General features: G+C 41.4%; 1 protein-coding gene across 1 annotated transcript in view; it reads left to right on the top strand.

Moving 5' to 3' along the window:
* Window positions 1-21,094, top strand: part of LOC126481157 (DNA polymerase epsilon catalytic subunit 1) — a 319,986-nt gene that overhangs the window by 233,748 nt on the left and 65,144 nt on the right. Inside the window, exons 29-31 of the mRNA XM_050104726.1 lie at window positions 2,962-3,165; window positions 11,633-11,761; window positions 13,947-14,063. Of these exons, the coding sequence (XP_049960683.1) occupies window positions 2,962-3,165; window positions 11,633-11,761; window positions 13,947-14,063 (450 nt within the window). The remainder of the gene's footprint in view (window positions 1-2,961; window positions 3,166-11,632; window positions 11,762-13,946; window positions 14,064-21,094) is intronic.

The raw sequence follows: 21,094 nt of genomic DNA, 5'->3' as shown, positions 1-21,094 counted from the left end.
ACCTTCCTTCTAGCTGTTGCCCCATCTCTCTCACCTGCTGTGTTTGCAAGGTGATGGAATGATTCGTGCCCGGCTGGTATGGTGGCTCGACTCTCGCAATTCACTAACGACTGCAACGTGTGGATATCGAGCATACCATTCTGCAGTTGACAATTTCGTTACTAGGTCCACCCATTTCATGAATGGTTTTCTGTGGAAATCCCAGACTGTGGCTGTGTTTTTCAATTTGGAGAAGGCCTACAACACCTGCTGGAGAACAGGTATCCTACATATTCTTTACACGTGGGGCTTCTGTGGCCACTTGCCCTGTTTCCTTCGGGAATTTTTAAAAGACCCTGTGTTCAAGGTGTGAATGTGTTCTGCCTTGTCGGACACCTTTATGTAGGAAACCGGTGTGCCTCAGGGTTCCATCCTGAGTGTTGTCCTCTTTGCTATCACCATTAACCCTACAATGGCCTGTCTACCACCGGGCATCTCCAGCTCCATTTTTGATGATGTTTTTGCCATCTATCACAGTTCTTCACGGACCTGTCTCACTGAGTGACGTCTTCAGCGATTTCTTGATCGTCTTTACAGGCTGTTCCGTTCGTTGAAAATACAAAATTCTTGGGGCTTATGCTTGATAGGAAACACTCTTGGTCCTCCCAAGTGTCTTACCTGGCAGCCCACTGTACACAGTCCCTCAATGTCCTACGTGTCTTCAATGGTACTTCCTCTATTTGTACCGGTCCCTTGTCCATTCGAAACTTGACTATGGGTGTTTTGTTTATGCGTCTGCATGTCCGTCCCTCCTTACTCTGTCTCAATGCTATCCACCATTGTGGCATCCATTTAGCCCTGGCACCTTTTATATAGCCCTATTGAGAGTCTGTTTACTGCAGCTGCTGAATTACCGCTGTCCTACCGCCGTGACTTTCTCCTCGGCAGGTACGCATGCCGTTTGTCTGCTATGTGTGGCCACCCACGTATGCCTCCTGCTTCGATGATTCCTTTGATCACCAGTATGGGGCGCATCCCTCTTCTCTGTTACCTCCTGGAGTCCACTTTCAGCACTTGCTCCGGCGGCTTAACTTCGTACTCCCTGCAACTTTCCTGGTGGGTGTTAACCCTTCACCACCTTGGCTTCATGAAGCAGACAGTGTTAACCTTGGCCTTCATTCGCTTCCTAAGGACACTACCCCAGCCTCACTCTACCGCCTTCAGTTTCATGACCTTCACATAGAACTTCACGATAGTACCTTTGTGTACACTGATGGCTCTCGGACTGACCGTGGTGTCGGGTGTGCCTTCATAATTGGTGCCAATGTTGCTCAGTATTGGCTTGCAACACACTGCTCAGTATTTACAGCCGAGCTCTTTGCCCCGTATCGGACCACGGGGTACACCCGACAATACGGTCTTTTCTGTTGTGTCCTTTGCTCAGACTCTCTCGGCACCCTTCAAACTCTATGCGCGCTGTCCATAGTGCAACGGGTCCAGGAAAACAGTTACTTGCTCACTCTTGATGGAGCCACTGTGATGTTTATGTGGGTTTCTGGTCATGTTGGTCTGCCAGGAAAAAAGGCTGCTGCCAAGGCTGCAGTCCTCCTACCTCAGCCCACTAGTTCCTATATTCCCTCCAGTGATCTCTGTGTTGCCGTCTGTCAGGAGGTAGTCCCACTTTGGCATCGCCATTGGCCCTCCCTTCATGGGAACAAGCTCTGGATTATTAAGCCTCTCCCAGTGGATTGGATGACCTCCTGTCAGCCCTCTCACCGGGACTAGGTCACTTTAGCTGGGTTGCATATTGGGCACTGCCTTTTTAGCCATCATCATCTGCTAAGTGTGGGTTGCATATTGGGCACTGCCTTTTTAGCCATCATCATCTGCTAAGTGCTGTTCCCCCACCACTTTGTACACATTGCGCCCAAGTTTTAACTGTCTTCCATTACCTGACGGAATGCCCATTTTTTAACTGTTTACGTTCCTGTGTGGGCCATTGACTGCGTTTTACTTTTTATCTGTCATAGCAATATGGTGAAGGCCATTTAATTTTTAGTTTTGGACCTCCGTTTCTGTATGGTGTCTTTGGTAGCACTTTCTCCATGTCCCTGTTTTTAGCTGTCTTCTCTTACATTAGTAGGGATTGACATATAGTCGTTTTTTAACTCCTCTCTGTCTTTGTGTTCTGTAGTTGTGAGTTGGATGCATATGACCCCAGTTGTTTTTGCTCCCCTTAAACAAAACAAACAGGCTCATCAAAATAAAATGCATTTATTTGCAGCCATTGTGATTTCATCAGTTAGTTTTCTGCACTGGGTTTTCCTCCATTCAGTCATCATGAACATGCTTAGCATGCATGGCAAGCTCACCATATCCAAGCAGCTGCACTTAATTCTGTCAATCTGTCACCTCCACTGTCGAAATGGCCATCCTACCCCTGTCAGTGCACCTGTATTTGTACAGCCAACTACCTAGTCAGCTTAACAAGAGCTCTACAAAAAGCGATAAAAATTGTCAATCAGTAATGTACTAATTTAAATTCATTTGACTAATAAATATTTGAGTAATTAATTCATCAAGCGATGGCAGGAAAATACACATATAAAAGGTATTGTGTATGTAAGCTTTCAGGGCCAGTCACTTACAGACAGGATTTCTTCTCATCCCATCCTGTAAGTTATCTCTGATGCAGCAGTCATTTTCCTTCGCCCCTTATCCTTCCCCTTCAACCCTTATGCCAAAAGGAGGAGCCACTAGCTCCAAAAGCTTGCATACATAATAACTTTTCATATGTGCATTCTCCTGCCGCCACTCGGTGAGTAGATTTTTTTAACTATACAATTATATTTTGTTTTCAAAAGCTGATTATTTTCATTGAGTATTAATTCAAATTGTGGGAAAAATATATTTGGCATTTTTATACATGAACTTTTCCTTTATTGTTTACATTATGTATTTTGTTCTGCTTTGTGTCTACAGCTCGTAGCAGAGTTTAAGAGACTGGGGTCAGTGATCGTGTATGCAAATTTCAACAAGATCATTATATGCACCAAGAAAAGAAACATTGAAGATGCTATTGGCTATGTTGAATTTGTTGTCCAGAGCATCAGAAATAAAGAACTCTTCCACAGCATTGAAATTTCATATCAGCAGTGTTGGGAGTATCTCATGTGGCTGGATCCAGTGAGTGAGTTTATGTTTTTTCTTAATGTTAAGCTGTCTGATTGCAATTTCATTCATCAAATTCTGGTGGAGTTGTGTTGTTAATGTGTTGTGAAGAAAAATTCTAAAGTCATTATTTCTTATGTTATTCAAATAAAGCAAGTTAGCTAGTAAACGCTCTGAAGCTGTTATATATAGATAAAATATTGGACAACAGTTTAAATGCTGTAAATACTGCACCAAGAAATTAAGTGAACCCTCAGTTCTTTATACTCCCAGAAGTGTGAATGGTTGTAATCATTATCCTGTATTTTTTATTATGTCTTTATGTCTTATTGGGGAACTCTGAATACTTCCAAATAAGACAAAGACTTAAATGAGGATGTATTTTTTCTCCTGCACTTTTTAATGTTGTGATGGAGGGAATGAATAGGGCCGTTAAAGATATAGTATAAGAAAAAGACTTTTGCAGATGATATGGTAATATGGGGCATTATAGAGGTAGATGTACAGGTACAACTTGATTTGTGGAAGGAAATAATGAAAAGGTATGGACTAAAAATAAATAAAGATAAGAGTGAGGTAATAGTATTTGGAAGAGACAAAGAGATCAATGGGAAGATTATTTTGAATGGAGAACTCCTCAAACTGATAGACAGTTTCACTTATTTAGGGAGTGAAATATCTAGTGATGGAAGAATAACCAACAAAATTATAGGAGGTTACAGAAGGGAGGCAAGTTGTATAAAACAATAAAACATTTGATTTGGAATAAGGAACTTTCAGAGAAAGCAAAACTCCTTATGTATAAGAGTTATTACTTCCCTATTGTTACCTGTGGGGGAGAAACATGGACAATGACAGAAAGGGACTGGAGCAGAATGCAAGCAAGGGAAATGAAATTTCACAGAGCAGTTAAGGGGAAAACAAGAATGGACAGAGTAAGGAATGTAGATATTAGAAAGGACCTTAAACAAGAAAATATGAGAGAAGAAATTGAAAAAAAGAGATTAAGATGGTATGGGCATGTTAAGAGGATGCATGGGGAGAGACTTCCCAAAATTATGGAAGAATTAAAGATGGATGGGAAAAGACCTAGAGGGCACCAAAGAACATGGTGGAAAATGGGAGTGAGAATATCTGAGGAAAGGAGAGATGTGACCTGGCAGCAAGTGGAGGAAGATAAGTGGTGGGAGGACCAAGCCAAACAGAGAGGACTTGTCAGCTCCCAGACCTGGCAGTAGCTGGAGTGGGATCCGGATACATACATATGTCTTATTACTTTGGTGTAACATGTAATTCCAATACTTGCTTGTTCTGTTACTGAAAGGGGGGGGGGGGGGTTCGGCAGTTTGGTCAAACAGCACAATTTTCTAATAAAAGAAATACTTGGTCGTACACATACATTAACAGTGTACGCATATTCAGGATCAACTATTAAGATTTCTGTGTTTCTTTTTTTCTCCCCCTCTATAAATCACCATCAGGTGACGGCCGGATAGTTCATTCACAAATGACACTAACACTTTTTTTTCTTATGTTCTTCAAAATGAACTGGCACTCGCATTATCCTTTCTAAGTCCAGAGTCCTAATTTTTCACAACATAAATTAGCCTGCCGGAAATTGTGCTGAAACGAAGTTGCTGCCTTCATGAGAGCAGCTGGTTGGTGTTAAGAACATACCTCCAATACAGATTCTAAGACAGTGTGTTTTGTCTTATTTATCAGATGATCACACACTAGTCCAGCTCTAGTTGTACCAGTGGCGATCAATACAGATTGAACATTGTGGCAGTCATATAAAAATGTTCGTCACTTGTTCTATCCTCAGAACCAAATGTGTAATGCGGACATTTATTAGTCTGTCATGAAGTAGTATGTCAGCTCAAATTAGTATATGGCAGGTATCCTGCAGAAATGTGGCAGTTGAGTATATGTACAGAAGTTTCAGCATCAGCATTATATTTAGTGTATAATATTGGGCTGAGGACACCTCCAAGCATGAGACCTTGCAATATTCACATAGCTGCAGCATCTCATCACTCAACCAAATGTGTGCAGCGAGTAGATACCTATGATGAAGGTGTCTGGTGTTCACAGTGTGAGTCTTACACGTTAGTTTAGAGATTCCTGAGTTGCACTCAACCGACAAATCAAAGAAGCCTGCAGTAAGGAATCTGCCCTGAACAAACACACCAAAGATGTTGGCCATTAATATTATATGAGTATCATATGTTCCCCATCCTTTTCTGAAGCTATTTTGGATGGTAGCCAGTTAGAGCCTGGTTTTTGCTTATGTATGAGCTTAATACAGGAAGCCTTCACCCCATTCTAGAAGCTGTAGTACAAGAGAATGGCTCTATTGTCCACTGCTCCACTGGATGCAGCCAGCAACAACCATATAATCCCTCTCTGAACCTCCTATTGACTGCCTACAGACATAGGGAGCTGATTTATTCAGCACATTAGTGGCAGGATGCTGGTTTATTTGGCATAGCTGCAAAAATGTGATGTGGACCCAGCAGCAGACTGCTGGTTCCAACAGTGACAAGCCTCAGTTATAGCAGCCCAAAGATGAACACGCAGCTGCAGACTGCAATGGTGAAGGGGCAGCCTTTGGGCCACACAGTTGCAGTATGAAGCAAGACTGTACTGCCCAACCGAGGGCAGCATGATACTGGCGTTGTTGGCTACGGCTACAGGTTGGCAGTGAACAGTGTAGATGGCAGCATGGCCAGCTTGGCTGGCAGGGTACTTATGGGTCAGGCTACAGCAGTGATATACTCCAATTAAAAAAACTTTGTTATTGACAGATACCAGTGATGGAGGGTAGTGTTTCAACTGAGCAACCACATGTGGTAGATGTCCTGTCTGCATAATGGGCAACACAGTGAGCACATGGTGCTAGAGAAAGAGCTGGCCTCTGCTACTCAGCTTCCTGAAATGTCAATCACAAACTTATTTTAATCAGAGTATAGGTGGGTAACACTGGTGGGTGGCAGGCAGCTGGTGGGCCATGCCTATGGGCGGCATCAGGCAACAACCGTTCGCAGGAACAGCTTAGACACACTGCATGATTTGCACACCACATGGATGGGACGGCTTAGCAGTGATGCCCAGGCTCAGTGTTGATGCAGCTCTGGCCATCTGCAACAGTCAAATGAGCCCCAAGCAGTGCCAGCTCGAACGCAGTGCACATGTGGACAGTTTTCTGCTTCCCTAAATGTCCAGGGTATTCACGGTGTGACTCCTTAGTACTGCTGGATGGCAGGCAACAAGCTGTAGGCTATACTTTGGCCCACTGTAGCAGTGGAATGTACAGACGCAGCACACTCCCGGCAGTGCACCGGCACACTGCAACACACAGCGCGCGTCGAGGCAACATTGTATCACTGGCCACACAGCATTGAACATGAACCAAAATTTTGCACCTCCCTTGAAACCAAATGGAGGGGGATCCTGACTTCTGACACCAATCTGTACAGGCGCGAGAAGTAATGGCTTGATTGAGAACAGTAGAGAGAGTCCTTCGGAAAGGAGGTTTGAAATGAAAGAGAGAAATAAACTGAATTTTGACTATACTCTGAAATTATGGCTTACATAAGGACTCATACAGGATGGACGGTGAGGGCATCTGCCATTCTGGATGATAGCTGTACATAGTAATAGGAAATGCAGAGCAGTTGGCTCACGTTTGAGCTAGCTGGTGGCCGATCGAAGAGAACAGAATCGGAGGCAAATGGCAGGAAGCCGCCTACCCAATTTGGAAGTTGAAGTACAAGAGAGTGACAGGACTGCACTCTGCTCCCAAGGTTGCAGCCCGTAACAATCATTTGATCCCCTTCTCACACATCCTATTAGCTGCCCACAAATGTATGGGACTTGTTATTCAGCACCGTGGTGATGGGATGCTGGTTTACTCAGCCTAGCACTGGAAATGTGGCATGATGCAAATGCTACAGTTCTCATAGACGGTGCAGGAACTCAGGCTGGTACCTTGGTTGGAAGGCATTTGAAAAGAAATTTTAGAATAAAATTTTGATGTTGTTGTTGCGGTATTCAGTCCAGAGACTGGTTTGATGCAGCTCTCCATGCTACTCTAACCTGTGCAAGTACCTACTGCAACCTACGTTCTTCTGAATCTGCTTAGTGTATTCATCTCTTGGTCTCCCTCTATGAATTTTACCCTACTCGCTGCCCTCCAATACTAAATTGGTGATCCCTTAATGCCTCAGAACATGCCCTACCATCCGATCTCTTCTTTTAGTCAAGTTGTGCCACAAATTCCTCTCCTCCCCAATTCTATTCGGTACCTCCTCATTAGTTACATAATCTACCCATCTAATCTTGAGCATTCTTCTATAGCACCACATTTCGAAAGCGTCTATCGTCTTCTTGACTAAACTATTTATCGTCCATGTTTCTCTTTCATACATGGCTGTACTCCATACAAATGCTTTCAGAAAAGACTTCCTGACACTTAAATCTATGCTCGATGTTAACAAATTTCTCTTTTTCAGAAATGATTTCCTTGCCATAACTAGTCTAAATTTTATATCCTCTCTACTTTGACCATCATCAGTTATTTTGCTCCCCAAATAACAAAACTGACGTATTACTTTAAGTGTCACATTTGCTAATCTAATTCCCTCAGCATTGCGTGATTTAATTCAACTGCATTCCATTATCCTCGTTTTGCTTTTGTTGATGTTCATCATATATCCTCCTTTCAAGCACCGTCTATTCCGTACAACTGTTCTTCGAATTCTTTGCTGTCTCTGACAGAATTACAATGTCATCAGCAAACCTCAAAGTTTTTATTTCTTCTCCATGGATTCCTACTCCAAATGTTTCGTTTGTTTCCTTTACTGCTTGCTTAATATACAGATGAATAACTTTGGGGATAGGCGGCTACAACCCTGTGTCACTCCTGTAACCACACCTTCCCTTTCGTACCCCTCGACTCTTATAAGTGCCATCTGGTTTCTATACAAATTACAAATAGCCTTTCGCTCCCTGTATTTTACCGCTGTTACCATCAGAATTTGAAAAGGAGTATTCCAGTCAACATTGTCAAAAGCTTTCTCTCTGTCTACAAATGCTAGAAATGTAAGTTTGCCTTTCTTTAATCTGCCCTCTAAGATAAATCGTAGTGTCACTATTGTCTTGCATGCCGCAAAATTTCTATGGAATCCAAACTGATCTTCCCTGAGGTCGGCTTCTACCAGTTTTTCCATTCGTCTGTAAAGAATTTGTGTTAGTATTTTGCAGCTATGACTTATTAAACTGGTAGTTTGGTAATTTTTCACAACTGTAAACACATGCTTTCTTTATGATTGGGGTTGTTATATTCTTCTTGAAGGCTGAGGCTGTTTCGCTTGACTCATACATCTTGCTCACCAAATGGTAGAGTTTTGTCATGGCTGTCTCTCCCAAGGCTATCAGTAGTTCTAACAGGATGTTGTCTACTCCCGGGGTCTTCTTTTGACTTAGGTCCTTCAATGCTCTCTCAAATTCTTCACCCAGTATCATATCTCCCATTTCATCTATGTCCTCTTCCATTTCCATAATATTGCCCTCAAGTACATCGCCCTTGCATAGGCCGTCTATATACTCCTTCCATCTTTCTCCTTACCTTCTTTGTTTAGGACTGGTTTTCCATCTGAGCTCTTGATATTCTCACAGGTGGTTCTCTTTTCTCCAAAGGTCTCTCTAACTTTCCTGTAGACAGTGTCTATCTTACCCCTAGTGATATACGCCTCTACATCCTTACATTTTCTCTAGCCATCCTTGCATAACCATTTTGCACTTACTGCCGATCTCATTTCTGAGACATTTGTATTCCTTTTCGCCTGCTTCATTAACTGCATTTTTATATTTTCTCCTTTCATAATTAAATTCTATATCTCTTCTGTTACCCAGGGATTTCTACTAGCCCTCGTCTTTTTACCTACGTGATCCTCTACTGCTTCCACTATTTCATCTCTCAAAGTTACCCATTTTCTTCTACTGTGTTTCTTTCCTCTGATCAATCGTTCCCTAATGCTATCCCTGAAACTCTCTACGGACTCTGGTTCTTTTAGTTTATCCAGGCCCCATCTCCTTAAATTCCTGCCTTTTTGCAGTTTCTTCAATTTTAATCTACAGTTCATAACCAGTAAATTGTGGTCAGAGTCCACATCAGCCCCTGGAAATGTCTTACAATTTAAAACCTGTTTCCTGAATCTCTGTCTTACCATTATATAACCTGTCTGAAACTTTCCAGTGTCTCCAGGCCTCTTTCACGTATACAACCTTCTTTCATGATTCTTAAATCAAGTGTTAGCCATGATTAAGTGCAAAATTCTACAATTTTTATGTAAAGTCTATAATATTCCCAGACTATCAGAAGTCCTGTACAGCAATGTCACTGATGGCAAATGTTGGTGGTCAAATGTTGTCATTCTGCAGGCAGTTGTAGACGTTTTCTTCGTCGTCAGTTGAAGCCCTCTTGGTTAGTTACTCATAATTAGTTCGTTTCTTATTCATTGATCATATTCACAATAAACATTATGTTGTGTGTGATTGCACACACACATGTGGATGGAAAGGGGGGGGGGGGTTCATGTCAGCCATTTACTGGTATGTAATTAACTAATTACTTCCATTGTAATGAAGTTGCGTATGAAGTAGTCCTTCTCTATGAGCCCAAATTAAACTGTTTGAGGGTTTACCAATGGTAGTCATATTGTGTCTTTAAAATCTTTTGTCCAATCTGTTTCTGTATATCCAGTATTGTGAGCATATTTAATACTTCTAAACTTTCCACCCTGTGTCCATCTTGTTAGCACCGTGCATTGCTGAGGGACAGAACGACTTGTAAGTCTCACATTTGCATTGTTTCAAGGGTCACTTGACCCTGGCATTGACACATCGGTATTTTCAGTTCATTTCATCTAACAGGCTGCTCTCCAAATTGTATTAATACTGATCTTAAAAGTAGTATGCTGCGAGAATTCTACTTTCTGGCAAATTATTGTCTGCTTATTGCAGGGGTTGTAAATATGTTTTCTTTGAACGGTTGCAGAAGCTGCTTTCTTCAACACAGTCATGAACCAATCATACACCATACATTCCAGCAAGATACAGTGAACTGTGGTTGTTTCCTCCTTTGCCCATGTGGAATAACATTCAAAGTTAGATTTGTCACAGTTTAATTTGTGTGGCTCTGCCATCAAGGGTGGAAGAAGTGAGTTTGCTGTTAAAGAGACCAGGAAAGGATGATGATCCAGTGCCACAGTGTCTTTCAGATCATCCCAGTCACATATTAGAGTAAGAGATCAACAAAGACAGACATGACAACAGCTAAGTTTATTCACATAGGTGAAAGTAGCATCCTGGATGATATCCCATTTAACAAAACAAATTGTTTTGTCTTCTATTAGTGAAAGAAAAATCATTCAGTCAATTGTCTCACAACCTCGTGCTTTAACACGAGAACCAAGGTCACCACAAATAGTGGTTATGTCTTTAAGATTTCCTGCCATCAATAATTTAATATGACTGATTTTGGTGAATAGTAAAATCACATGATCGTAAATAAGCCAACTGCTAGTTTTATATGTAAGGGGTGCAATATCATTAATTGCTGGCATACTTTAGTTTCATAGCTGGCATTTTCCCCCTTTCACCAATCTGGTCTCCTCGAATTATTTTATATCTGGAGAAACTAATCTGGATATTAGACATGTCCATTTCTGTGATAGCCATAATTTATGGATGAACATTATGCATTGCAAGGAGCAGGCTTTCTTTCTCTGTTAAATGACACTGAGTAAATGTTCCAGTGGAGGATTTTAAATCTCATTCGTAGACCTGAAGGTTTGTTCTCGAACAAGTTCGCTCTGGGCAGTCTGACGTGTTTAAATACGAAAATAAGCATGCATGTGTCATCAGTTATGTTTTGGGTGCTATTATGAGCCATACCATTGTCCATAATGTGTTCCAAATTTAGCCAGTGAGTATGCAGTGTCTCTTAACATATCCTGTGCGACTGCCAGTTAAGGCTTGTGGACAGTTGAAGATGGTGGAAATTGTGACAGTTGATGTGAATATCAAGAAAAGCTTTGGTAGCTTTTATGTAGTTGCAAAGATACCTGGCATCATGTTGGCCTGAAACCAGTTCATAACATAAACTTGTGGCACTCCCATAGGCTTGCAGCATGGAATAAAACAGGCTATCCTGGCTGCATTTGTGGGAATTGTTGTTGAAGTCATACGTTCATTGGGATAGCTGGGATAAGGCTGCTGGTTGAGATGGTTGTAGGGGATTAAGCACTAGGTGCCATTACAACAATGGGGTATTGATGAAACTAGTCATGGGTTCTCTCTTAACTCTTAAATCTGTTGATTTCACAGTGTGTTTTTATGTACCTTTTTTTAAAAAAAAAATTCTGCAACAGCTTATTGTGGGTTCCACTGTAATTCATTAGTAAATCTTGTTTTGCAGGCAAATCATGCTGGTGTGCAGGGTAAATTACCAGAAGGGCTGGCTGGTGCTGGTGATGGAGCAAATTTAGCAGAAAAGGATGATGTTAACAATATGGTCAGCCAGAATGATGATGCTGAGGATGATGAAGTGAGTTTGCCCATATCATATCCATTATTTATGTAACAAAAATTTCTTATTTCACATTGAAAGACACTTTTCCATTATTTTAAGTAGTATGCCATAACAGCAGCTAATTTCCATTATTTCTATTTATTTTCATTTTGTTTAGTTTTATAACTTTTACATATATTCATGAACACCCAACAAAACAGCTGTCAAATAATAAAACCAGACATTTAACTAGAGAATGAATTTTGCTTAGGCAGTGACAGAATATCTCCTTTCCCAGCTTTCTGACCCTTTTCTACACAGTTTGAGAAATCTTTGCTGCTATAAACAAATTTAAGTTCATTTCTTTATCCCCACACAATTGTATGTTATCATCTATTGCTCAAATGCTATTGTAATACTATCCTGATAACCGTTTTACTCAGTATTCCAAAGTCATCTGACATTATTGATCCAAGAACAATGAGTGGGAAAGTAGGCCATTTCAAGTGTGTAAGCACTTGCTGACAGGTGTATTGTTATGTCTCTCAAGTGTCAAACACCAACGACAATTACCATTTTTGTTTTCTCTCCCTCATCTTCAATTTAGAGCATCACATTGACAGAGTCAAACACACTTTCAAATACTTATTAAATGACATAAATGAATGAAATACAAATGTTAAGCAGTTATGGCAATCATCTCGAAGTGTTTTGGTGATTCTCCATTAGACACTGGTAACACTTGTCCCATGTACACTAATTGTGTGACCCTGAATGAACTGTTGCATCAAAAATAGAGCTATAATGCTCTGAAACTTATTGGGAAGTGGTGGCTATATTTAGTACCTGCATGTTGAGCTTTTTCCCCATGTGTAGTAGCAATTGTGCCAATGTTTATCACTATACAAATCCTAACTGTTAATATTCAATGTTCATGCTTATGGTTTAAGTGCATAAAGAAAGGACTTTTATTGTTTTTGTATTCTGCTTTAATTCAGACATATCCAGAGAATAAAATGAGAATACTCTTAAAAATTACATTGTAATATTCAAGCACATAATTAACTTGAAGTCACTGAAGACAGCACAGTCCAGATAAAATTTCTTTTACTAAAGTCCTTTTCATTGCTTCTCAGTTATCTCTTTTACTTAAATTCCTGAGGCAGATGAAAGTTTTTTCTATGCCATATAAAACAGTGACTTCATTGTTGATTGCAGGTAATTTGAGTGTACAAAAGGTGTTATTGCTGCAATCACACAGTGACAATGGGAAATATTTAGTTTTTGTAAGAAAACTATGATGATTGTGCAAATAATGTTCTAGCTTTAGTATTTTGTCCAAGCACTCAACTTACGAGAAAATACATTGAGACCCACTATTAACAAACAGTTAAAATTGTTAGCATTTATGTTCCCCTTGTCTCACATAAGTGAAAACTGTAAAAGGCACTATAAAAAAAACTTTCTTGTCGTCCATGTCTTCCTAGTGTTATTCATGCAGATTCTCATTAAATATTATGGCCGGCATTGCTTAAGACTGTGTTAGATATAACTTTTTCCTCATCTAGGTAACTGTAACTGAGCAGTATGGGCTGTTATCATCATTTGGCTATTGTGCCTTATCCTGCCAGCTCCTCCCCCCCCCCCCCCTCTCTCTCTCTCTCTCTCTCTCTCTCTCTCTCTCTCTCTCTCTCTCTCTCTCTCTCTCTCTCTCTCTGTGGGTGTGGGAGTGCATGTGCGAGAGAATCGGAGATCGTGCATGCACACACGCCCTTACATTATCTTAGCACAAAACGTAAATTTTTCAAGTGCTCTTCTCTTCCTCTTTTTTTTCTTTGAAAGTCATTCTTCTTCTTGCAGATACAAATATTATGTATTTATCTGGAAGCCATAGCATATATTACATGAAACAACTGGAAAACTGTTAACTAGAGAATGATAAATTTTAAGTCTAAGGTGTAATTTTGTAATGTGTCGTCTATTTTCTCTCAATGTTACGTCAATGTCTTTAGTTTCTCCTCTAATTTCTTCAAAAAGAACAATGCATTTTAACGTAATTTTACAATTGGATGTATTCTGAGTTTAATTGCTTTCAGAAAAATTTGATGAGACACTGTTGCAGATTTTCTTCCCTATGGCACTCATTATTATTTGCTGCTTCACTAATCATGAATAACATATTCACAACTTCTTGTTCATAATATTTACATATTTTCTGCAGCCAACTATTGTTATGAACTGGAATTTGCTGGAGTTCCTGCCAAACATTGGAGGGTGTCGAGAGAACGTTAGCGCAGTGATAGCTGGCTACATCAGTGCTGTTTATCAACATATGCAGGTATCAGTTACTTCCCAGTAGCATACTGACCACAAGGAGACACTAACTGTGAAGTACCAAACAAATCTCTTCTTAATATCTATTTATCCAAAAACAGTCATGATACAGTATTTAAAGTATGACTTCCAACATAGATAGAATATTTCAAATACATGCTATTGTATAAAACAGAGAAGAAAATTTCAGATAAGTTGAGCAGTCACTACCTGCGTTGTTTGGTACTTTTTGTTGCAGAACAAGCCGTTGGATAAGCAGCTGCAGCAGCAAGTCGTATACTCCTAGCTCACTCATTTGTTACATAGTTTAATTCTTAATTTCTTTGCGTGTTTTTGGTTCTTGCATTGTTTAATTCATAAATTTCGGGCGTATTATAGTATTTGAGAGTGTAGCATCGTGTTTTAGTACCTGAATAGTGTAATTTCGCTTAGTCTCCTTCCGCCGCCGAGCAGTGTCAGCAGTGCGCAAGTAGCAGCATTACTGCATTTACTAGGCAATCTTGTATTTTAATAACCGTTTAAATTTTGTCGATTTGTTGCTCTCTGTAGATTAGTTCAGACGTTCTTTGCAAAACAGTTTTTAGCATGGATAGGGACTGCAACTGCTGTGTTCGGATGCAGGCTGAGTTGGCATCCCTTCGCTCCCAGCTTCAGGCAGTGTTGGCTTCGGTCACACAGCTTGAGGCTGTTGCCAATGGGCATCACTGTGGGGGTCCGGATGGGGGTTTGTCGGGGACGGCCAGCTCGTCCCACGCATCCCCTGATCGGACTACGACTGTGGTTGCCCGGGATACTGCCTGCATTGAGGCTGATCCCTCACCTGTGGTAGAGTGGGAGGTCGTTTCAAGGTGTGGCAGGGGGCGAAAGACATTCCGGAGGGCTGAACGGAAAGCCTCTCCAGTTTGTCTGACGAACCGGTTTCAGGCTCTGTCTCAGGCTGATACTGATCTTCGGCCTGACATGGCTGCTTGTCCTGTTCCAGAGGTTGCCCCTCAGTCTGCAAGATCCGGGCAGTCGCAGAGGGTGGGCTTACTGGTAGTTGGGAGCTCCAACGTCAGGCGCGTAATGGGGCCCCTTAGGGAAATGGCAGCAAGAGAGGGGAAGAAAACCAATGTGCACTCCGTGTGCATACCGGGGGGAGTCATTCCAGATGTGGAAAGGGTCCTTCCGGATGCCATGAAGGGTACAGGGTGCACCCATCTGCAGGTGGTCGCTCATGTCGGCACCAATGATGTGTGTCGCTATGGATCGGAGGAAATCCTCTCTGGCTTCCGGCGGCTATCTGATTTGGTGAAGACTGCCAGTCTCGCTAGCGGGATGAAAGCAGAGCTCACCATCTGCAGCATCGTCGACAGGACTGACTGCAGACCTTTGGTACAGAGCCGAGTGGAGGGTCTGAATCAGAGGCTGAGACGGTTCTGCGACCATGTGGGCTGCAGATTCCTCGACTTGCGCCATAGGGTGGTGGGGTTTCGGGTTCCGCTGGATAGGTCAGGAGTCCACTACACGCAACAAGCGGCTACACGGGTAGCAGGGGTTGTGTGGCGTGGGCTGGGCGGTTTTTTAGGTTAGATGGCCTTGGGCAAGTACAGAAAGGGCAACAGCCTCAACGGGTGCGGGGCAAAGTCAGGACATGCGGGGACCAAGCAGCAATCGGTATTGTAATTGTCAACTGTCGAAGCTGCGTTGGTAAAGTACCGGAACTTCAAGCGCTGATAGAAAGCACCGAAGCTGAAATCGTTATAGGTACAGAAAGCTGGCTTAAGCCAGAGATAAATTCTGCCGAAATTTTTACAAAGGTACAGACGGTGTTTAGAAAGGATAGATTGCATGCAACCGGTGGTGGAGTGTTCGTCGCTGTTAGTAGTAGTTTATCCTGTAGTGAAGTAGAAGTGGATAGTTCCTGTGAATTATTATGGGTGGAGGTTACACTAAACAACCGAACTAGGTTAATAATTGGCTCCTTTTACCGACCTCCCGACTCAGCAGCATTAGTGGCAGAACAACTGAGAGAAAATTTGGAATACATTTCACATAAATTTTCTCAGCATGTTATAGTCTTAGGTGGAGATTTCAATTTACCAGATATAGACTGGGACACTCAGATGTTTAGGACGGGTGGTAGGGACAGAGCATCGAGTGACATTATACTGAGTGCACTATCCGAAAATTACCTCGAGCAATTAAACAGAGAACCGACTCGTGGAGATAACATCTTGGACCTACTGATAACAAACAGACCCGAACTTTTCGACTCTGTATGTACAGAACAGGGAATCAGTGATCATAAGGCCGTTGCAGCATCCCTGAATATGGAAGTTAATAGGAATATAAAAAAAGGGAGGAAGGTTTATCTGTTTAGCAAGAGTAATAGCAGGCAGATTTCAGACTACCTAACAGATCAAAACGAAAATTTCTGTTCCGACACTGACAATGTTGAGTGTTTATGGAAAAAGTTCAAGGCAATCGTAAAATGCGTTTTAGACAGGTACGTGCCGAGTAAAACTGTGAGGGACGGGAAAAACCCACCGTGGTACAACAACAAAGTTAGGAAACTACTGCGAAAGCAATGAGAGCTCCACTCCAAGTTTAAACGCAGCCAAAACCTCTCAGACAAACAGAAGCTAAACGATGTCAAAGTTAGCGTAAGGAGGCCTATGCGTGAAGCGTTCATTGAATTCGAAAGTAAAATTCTATGTACCGACTTGACAGAAAATCCTAGGAAGTTCTGGTCTTACGTTAAATCAGTAAGTGGCTCGAAACAGCATACCCAGACACTACGGGATGATGATGGCATTGAAACAGAGGATGACAGGCGTAAAGCTGAAATACTAAACACCTTTTTCCAAAGCTGTTTCACAGAGGAAGACCGCACTGCAGTTCCTTCTCTAAATCCTCGCACAAACGAAAAAATGGCTGACATCGAAATAAGTGTCCAAGGAATAGAAAAGCAACTGGAATCACTCAATAGAGGAAAGTCCACTGGACCTGACGGGATACCAATTCGATTCTACACAGAGTACGCGAAAGAACTTGCCCCCCTTCTAACAGCTGTGTACCGCAAGTCTCTAGAGGAACGGAGGGTTCCAAATGATTGGAAAAGAGCACAGATAGTCCCAGTCTTCAAGAAGGGTCGTCGAGCAGATGCGCAAAACTATAGACCTATATCTCTTACGTCGATCTCTTGTAGAATTTTAGAACATGTTTTTTGCTCGCGTATCATGTCATTTCTGGAAACCCAGAATCTACTATGTAGGAATCAACATGGATTCCGGAAACAGCGATCGTGTGAGACCCAACTCGCCTTATTTGTTCATGAGACCCAGAAAATATTAGATACAGGCTCCCAGGTAGGTGCTATTTTTCTTGACTTCCGGAAGGCGTTCGATGCAGTTCCGCACTGTCGCCTGATAAACAAAGTAAGAGCCTACGGAATATCAGACCAGCTGTGTGGCTGGATTGAAGAGTTTTTAGCAAACAGAACACAGCATGTTGTTATCAATGGAGAGACGTCTACAGACGTTAAAGTAACCTCTGGCGTGCCACAGGGCAGTGTTATGGGACCATTGCTTTTCACAATATATATAAATGACTTAGTAGATAGTGTCGGAAGTTCCATGCGGCTTTTCGCGGATGATGCTGTAGTATACAGAGAAGTTGCTGCATTAGAAAATTGTAGCGAAATACAGGAAGATCTGCAGCGGATAGGCACTTGGTGCAGGGAGTGGCAACTGACACTTAACATAGACAAATGTAATGTATTGCGAATACATAGAAAGAAGGATCCTTTATTGTATGATTATATGATAGCGGAACAAACACTGGTAGCAGTTACTTCAGTAAAATATCTGGGAGTATGCGTACGGAACGATTTGAAGTGGAATGATCATATAAAATTAATTGTTGGTAAGGCGGGTACCAGGTTGAGATTCATTGGGAGAGTGCTTAGAAAATGTAGTCCATCAACAAAGGAGGTGGCTTACAAAACACTCGTTCGACCTATACTTGAGTATTGCTCATCAGTGTGGGATCCGTACCAGGTCGGGTTGACGGAGGAGATAGAGAAGATCCAAAGAAGAGCGGCGCGTTTCGTCACCGGGTTATTTGGTAACCGTGATAGCGTTACGGAGATGTTTAATAAACTCAAGTGGCAGACTCTGCAAGAGAGGCGCTCTGCATCGCGGTGTAGCTTGCTCGCCAGGTTTCGAGAGGGTGCGTTTCTGGATGAGGTATCTAATATATTGCTTCCCCCTACTTATACCTCCCGAGGAGATCACGAATGTAAAATTAGAGAGATTAGAGCGCGCACGGAGGCTTTCAGACAGTCGTTCTTCCCGCGAACCATATGCGACTGGAACAGGAAAGGGAGGTAATGACAGTGGCACGTAAAGTGCCCTCCGCCACACACCGTTGGGTGGCTTGCGGAGTATCAATGTAGAAAAAAAAAATTTTTTTTTGTCAATTTTAGCACCTCTTATTAAGTGCACTGTTTTTTTATGTGCTCATATCTTTATTTGTCTCCAAAGAATATTAAGTTGAGGAAAAAAGTAATAAAGTAAAAGACAGAATTGCGCTGCAAAGAAAGAGAAAGTTGAGTATGAATTAATAAACAATCAGATAACAAATTCAAGGCTCTTTAATAATAATGAGCCTACTGGTGCACCCATAATTTCCCTGTCAATATTGAAAATTCAGTCATGATTTAAAACTTTAATTAAATTTCCGTGAGAAAAGAAACTTCATGTGAGAATGATTCCTACAGTCCAATTCGTGAACAGTGGCGGTTTGCGCATGTCGAGGCCTGGACTGTATCACATTGTTGCCCAGAACAGTACTGATTACTCATTGGCTGTTGGGTAATGCATTATGTCAAGTGCAGAGAATGAGCCTAAAGTTGACTGCCATCTTTTTCGACACCAACTATGACATATTGAGGAAGCAAAATCTAGAAACATTTTCGGCTCCCACAGTTTTGCAAGGAGTTGATAATTTACTCAGAATAGCAGCAATTGTTAAAAACTGTGGCAGTTTTAAATGGTTGTTCTTCCTCATGGAGACATAGTAATAGTGTGAGAACCATCTTTCAGGCAGTTGGAACTGAGCTAGAATACAAAACCACTGTCATCAAAAAAAGACCCGATTGGTTCCTGTGTCTCAGCATGGTGGCTGTGGCCTGTGCCCTCCCCCGTAATTGGCAACAGCTCTATTTTTTAAGAATCTGAAGCTTACAGGAATATGGTGCCCGTTAAGTCTTATAAAGATGTGTTTCCACAAGCAATAGAAATTATGCCAAAGTAAGTCACATGATAGCTGGTACAACATTGGCACTGTGTGCTGCTGTTTCACTGTTTCAGCACACTACTGTCAAAAATTCTAGTTCTATGGCTTTCAATATGGTGTCATCTGAGATTATACGAACAGACATTGGTGTTATCATTCAAGTTATGGCATTAGAATTGATCTTAGACTACAGTAAGAAGGAGAGAAAGTGTAACAGTTTTTAATGTGGAAAAGGATTTTACGTAGAAGTAACTCAGGAGCATCAAAGACACTTAGAAATTAAGAAGCACTTGTAAACAAAAATCCGTCCTTGAACAACTTTTTGATAACAAAAATAACTGTCGATCTGCGTATTGAGCTGTTTTTTTTTTTAAAAATTAGATATTCAGTACTTGCTTGAGTGAAAATACAAGTGACACTTTGATATATGACATCTGGCGATTACTTTTCACCTCTCCGATATTTCTAATATATCCACAAAACTACAGTTTCGTTGTTCTTGTGTGATGTGTTGGGTGTTATTTACAGTGCCCTGAAGACTCATTTGAAAGCTAATATTTTCACCCTTACACCACACATCAATTAAGTACGATGAACTGTTAAAGTTATTCTGTACCAAATTTTGGAGTTACGCTCCATGCAAACTCACCAAAAATTTCTCCAATATAGGTGATTTCCTTCATCAAAAGGCTCTCGGAAATCTTGTTTAAAGCATGGAAGATGCCATTATACAAGAATCTGAATTTACTATCACCATTGCATTAAGTATCAACATTTGAAGAATTAAGCAAGTTGCTGTGCAACTGTAAACCTCCTTTCACTAATCAGTCAATAATACTTACTTACTTGCACACATTATACCCATGCGTCATACATTAAAAACATCTTATACACCACATAAATTAACCTCTGTATGGTCGCAAAGGTCAATGTGTTCTGAAGAGGTCTTTAAAGCTGTGTAACTTTTGTAATACCAGGCATAAATTCGAAAAACACCAAATATGGAAATAGCTTGAGAAGATGGCAGCTGTTTGATCTGCTTCTGATGCTAATTTGTGTGTGTGTGTGTGTGTGTGTGTGTGTGTGTGTGTGTGTGTGTGTGTGTGGGAGGGGGGGGGGGGGGGTTAGTGGCATCACATAGTTAGAGTGACTTGAACGTTTTTGGTGTGGCTAAAAGAGGCATCACATGAATTTTAGTGTTTCCACGTGCTACTTCGGAGATGTCACTTGAGTGACAGTGAGTGGAAGAGGAGTCACAGAAAATATTAGATACAGGCTCCCAGGAAGATGCCATTTTCCTTGACTTTCGGAAGATGTTTGATACAGTTCTGCACTGTTGCCTGATAAACAAAGTAAGAGACTGCAGAATATCAGACCAGCTGTGTAGCTTGATTGAAGAGTTTTTAGCAAACAGAACACAGAATGTTGTTCTCAATGGAGAGACATCTACAGACGTTAAAGTAACTTCTGGCGTGCCACAGGGGAGTGTTATGGGACCATTGCTTTTCACAATATATGTAAATGACCTAGTAGATAGTGTCAGAAGTTCCATGCAGCTTTTCGCAGATGATGCTGTAGTATACAGAGAAGTTGCAGCATTAGAAAACTGCAGCGAAATGCAGGAAGATCTGCAGCGCATAGGCACTTGGTGCAGGGAGTGGCAACTGACCCTTAACATAGACAAATGTAATGTATTGCGAATACATAGAAAGAAGGATCCTTTATTGTATGATTATATGATAGCGGAACAAACAC

The sequence above is a fragment of the Schistocerca serialis genome, chromosome 5 (assembly GCF_023864345.2).
Source record: "Schistocerca serialis cubense isolate TAMUIC-IGC-003099 chromosome 5, iqSchSeri2.2, whole genome shotgun sequence".
Taxonomy (NCBI): Eukaryota; Metazoa; Arthropoda; class Insecta; order Orthoptera; family Acrididae; genus Schistocerca; species Schistocerca serialis.
Note: the sequence above shows the minus strand (reverse complement) of the source record. Positions and strands in the feature narration are given on the sequence as shown.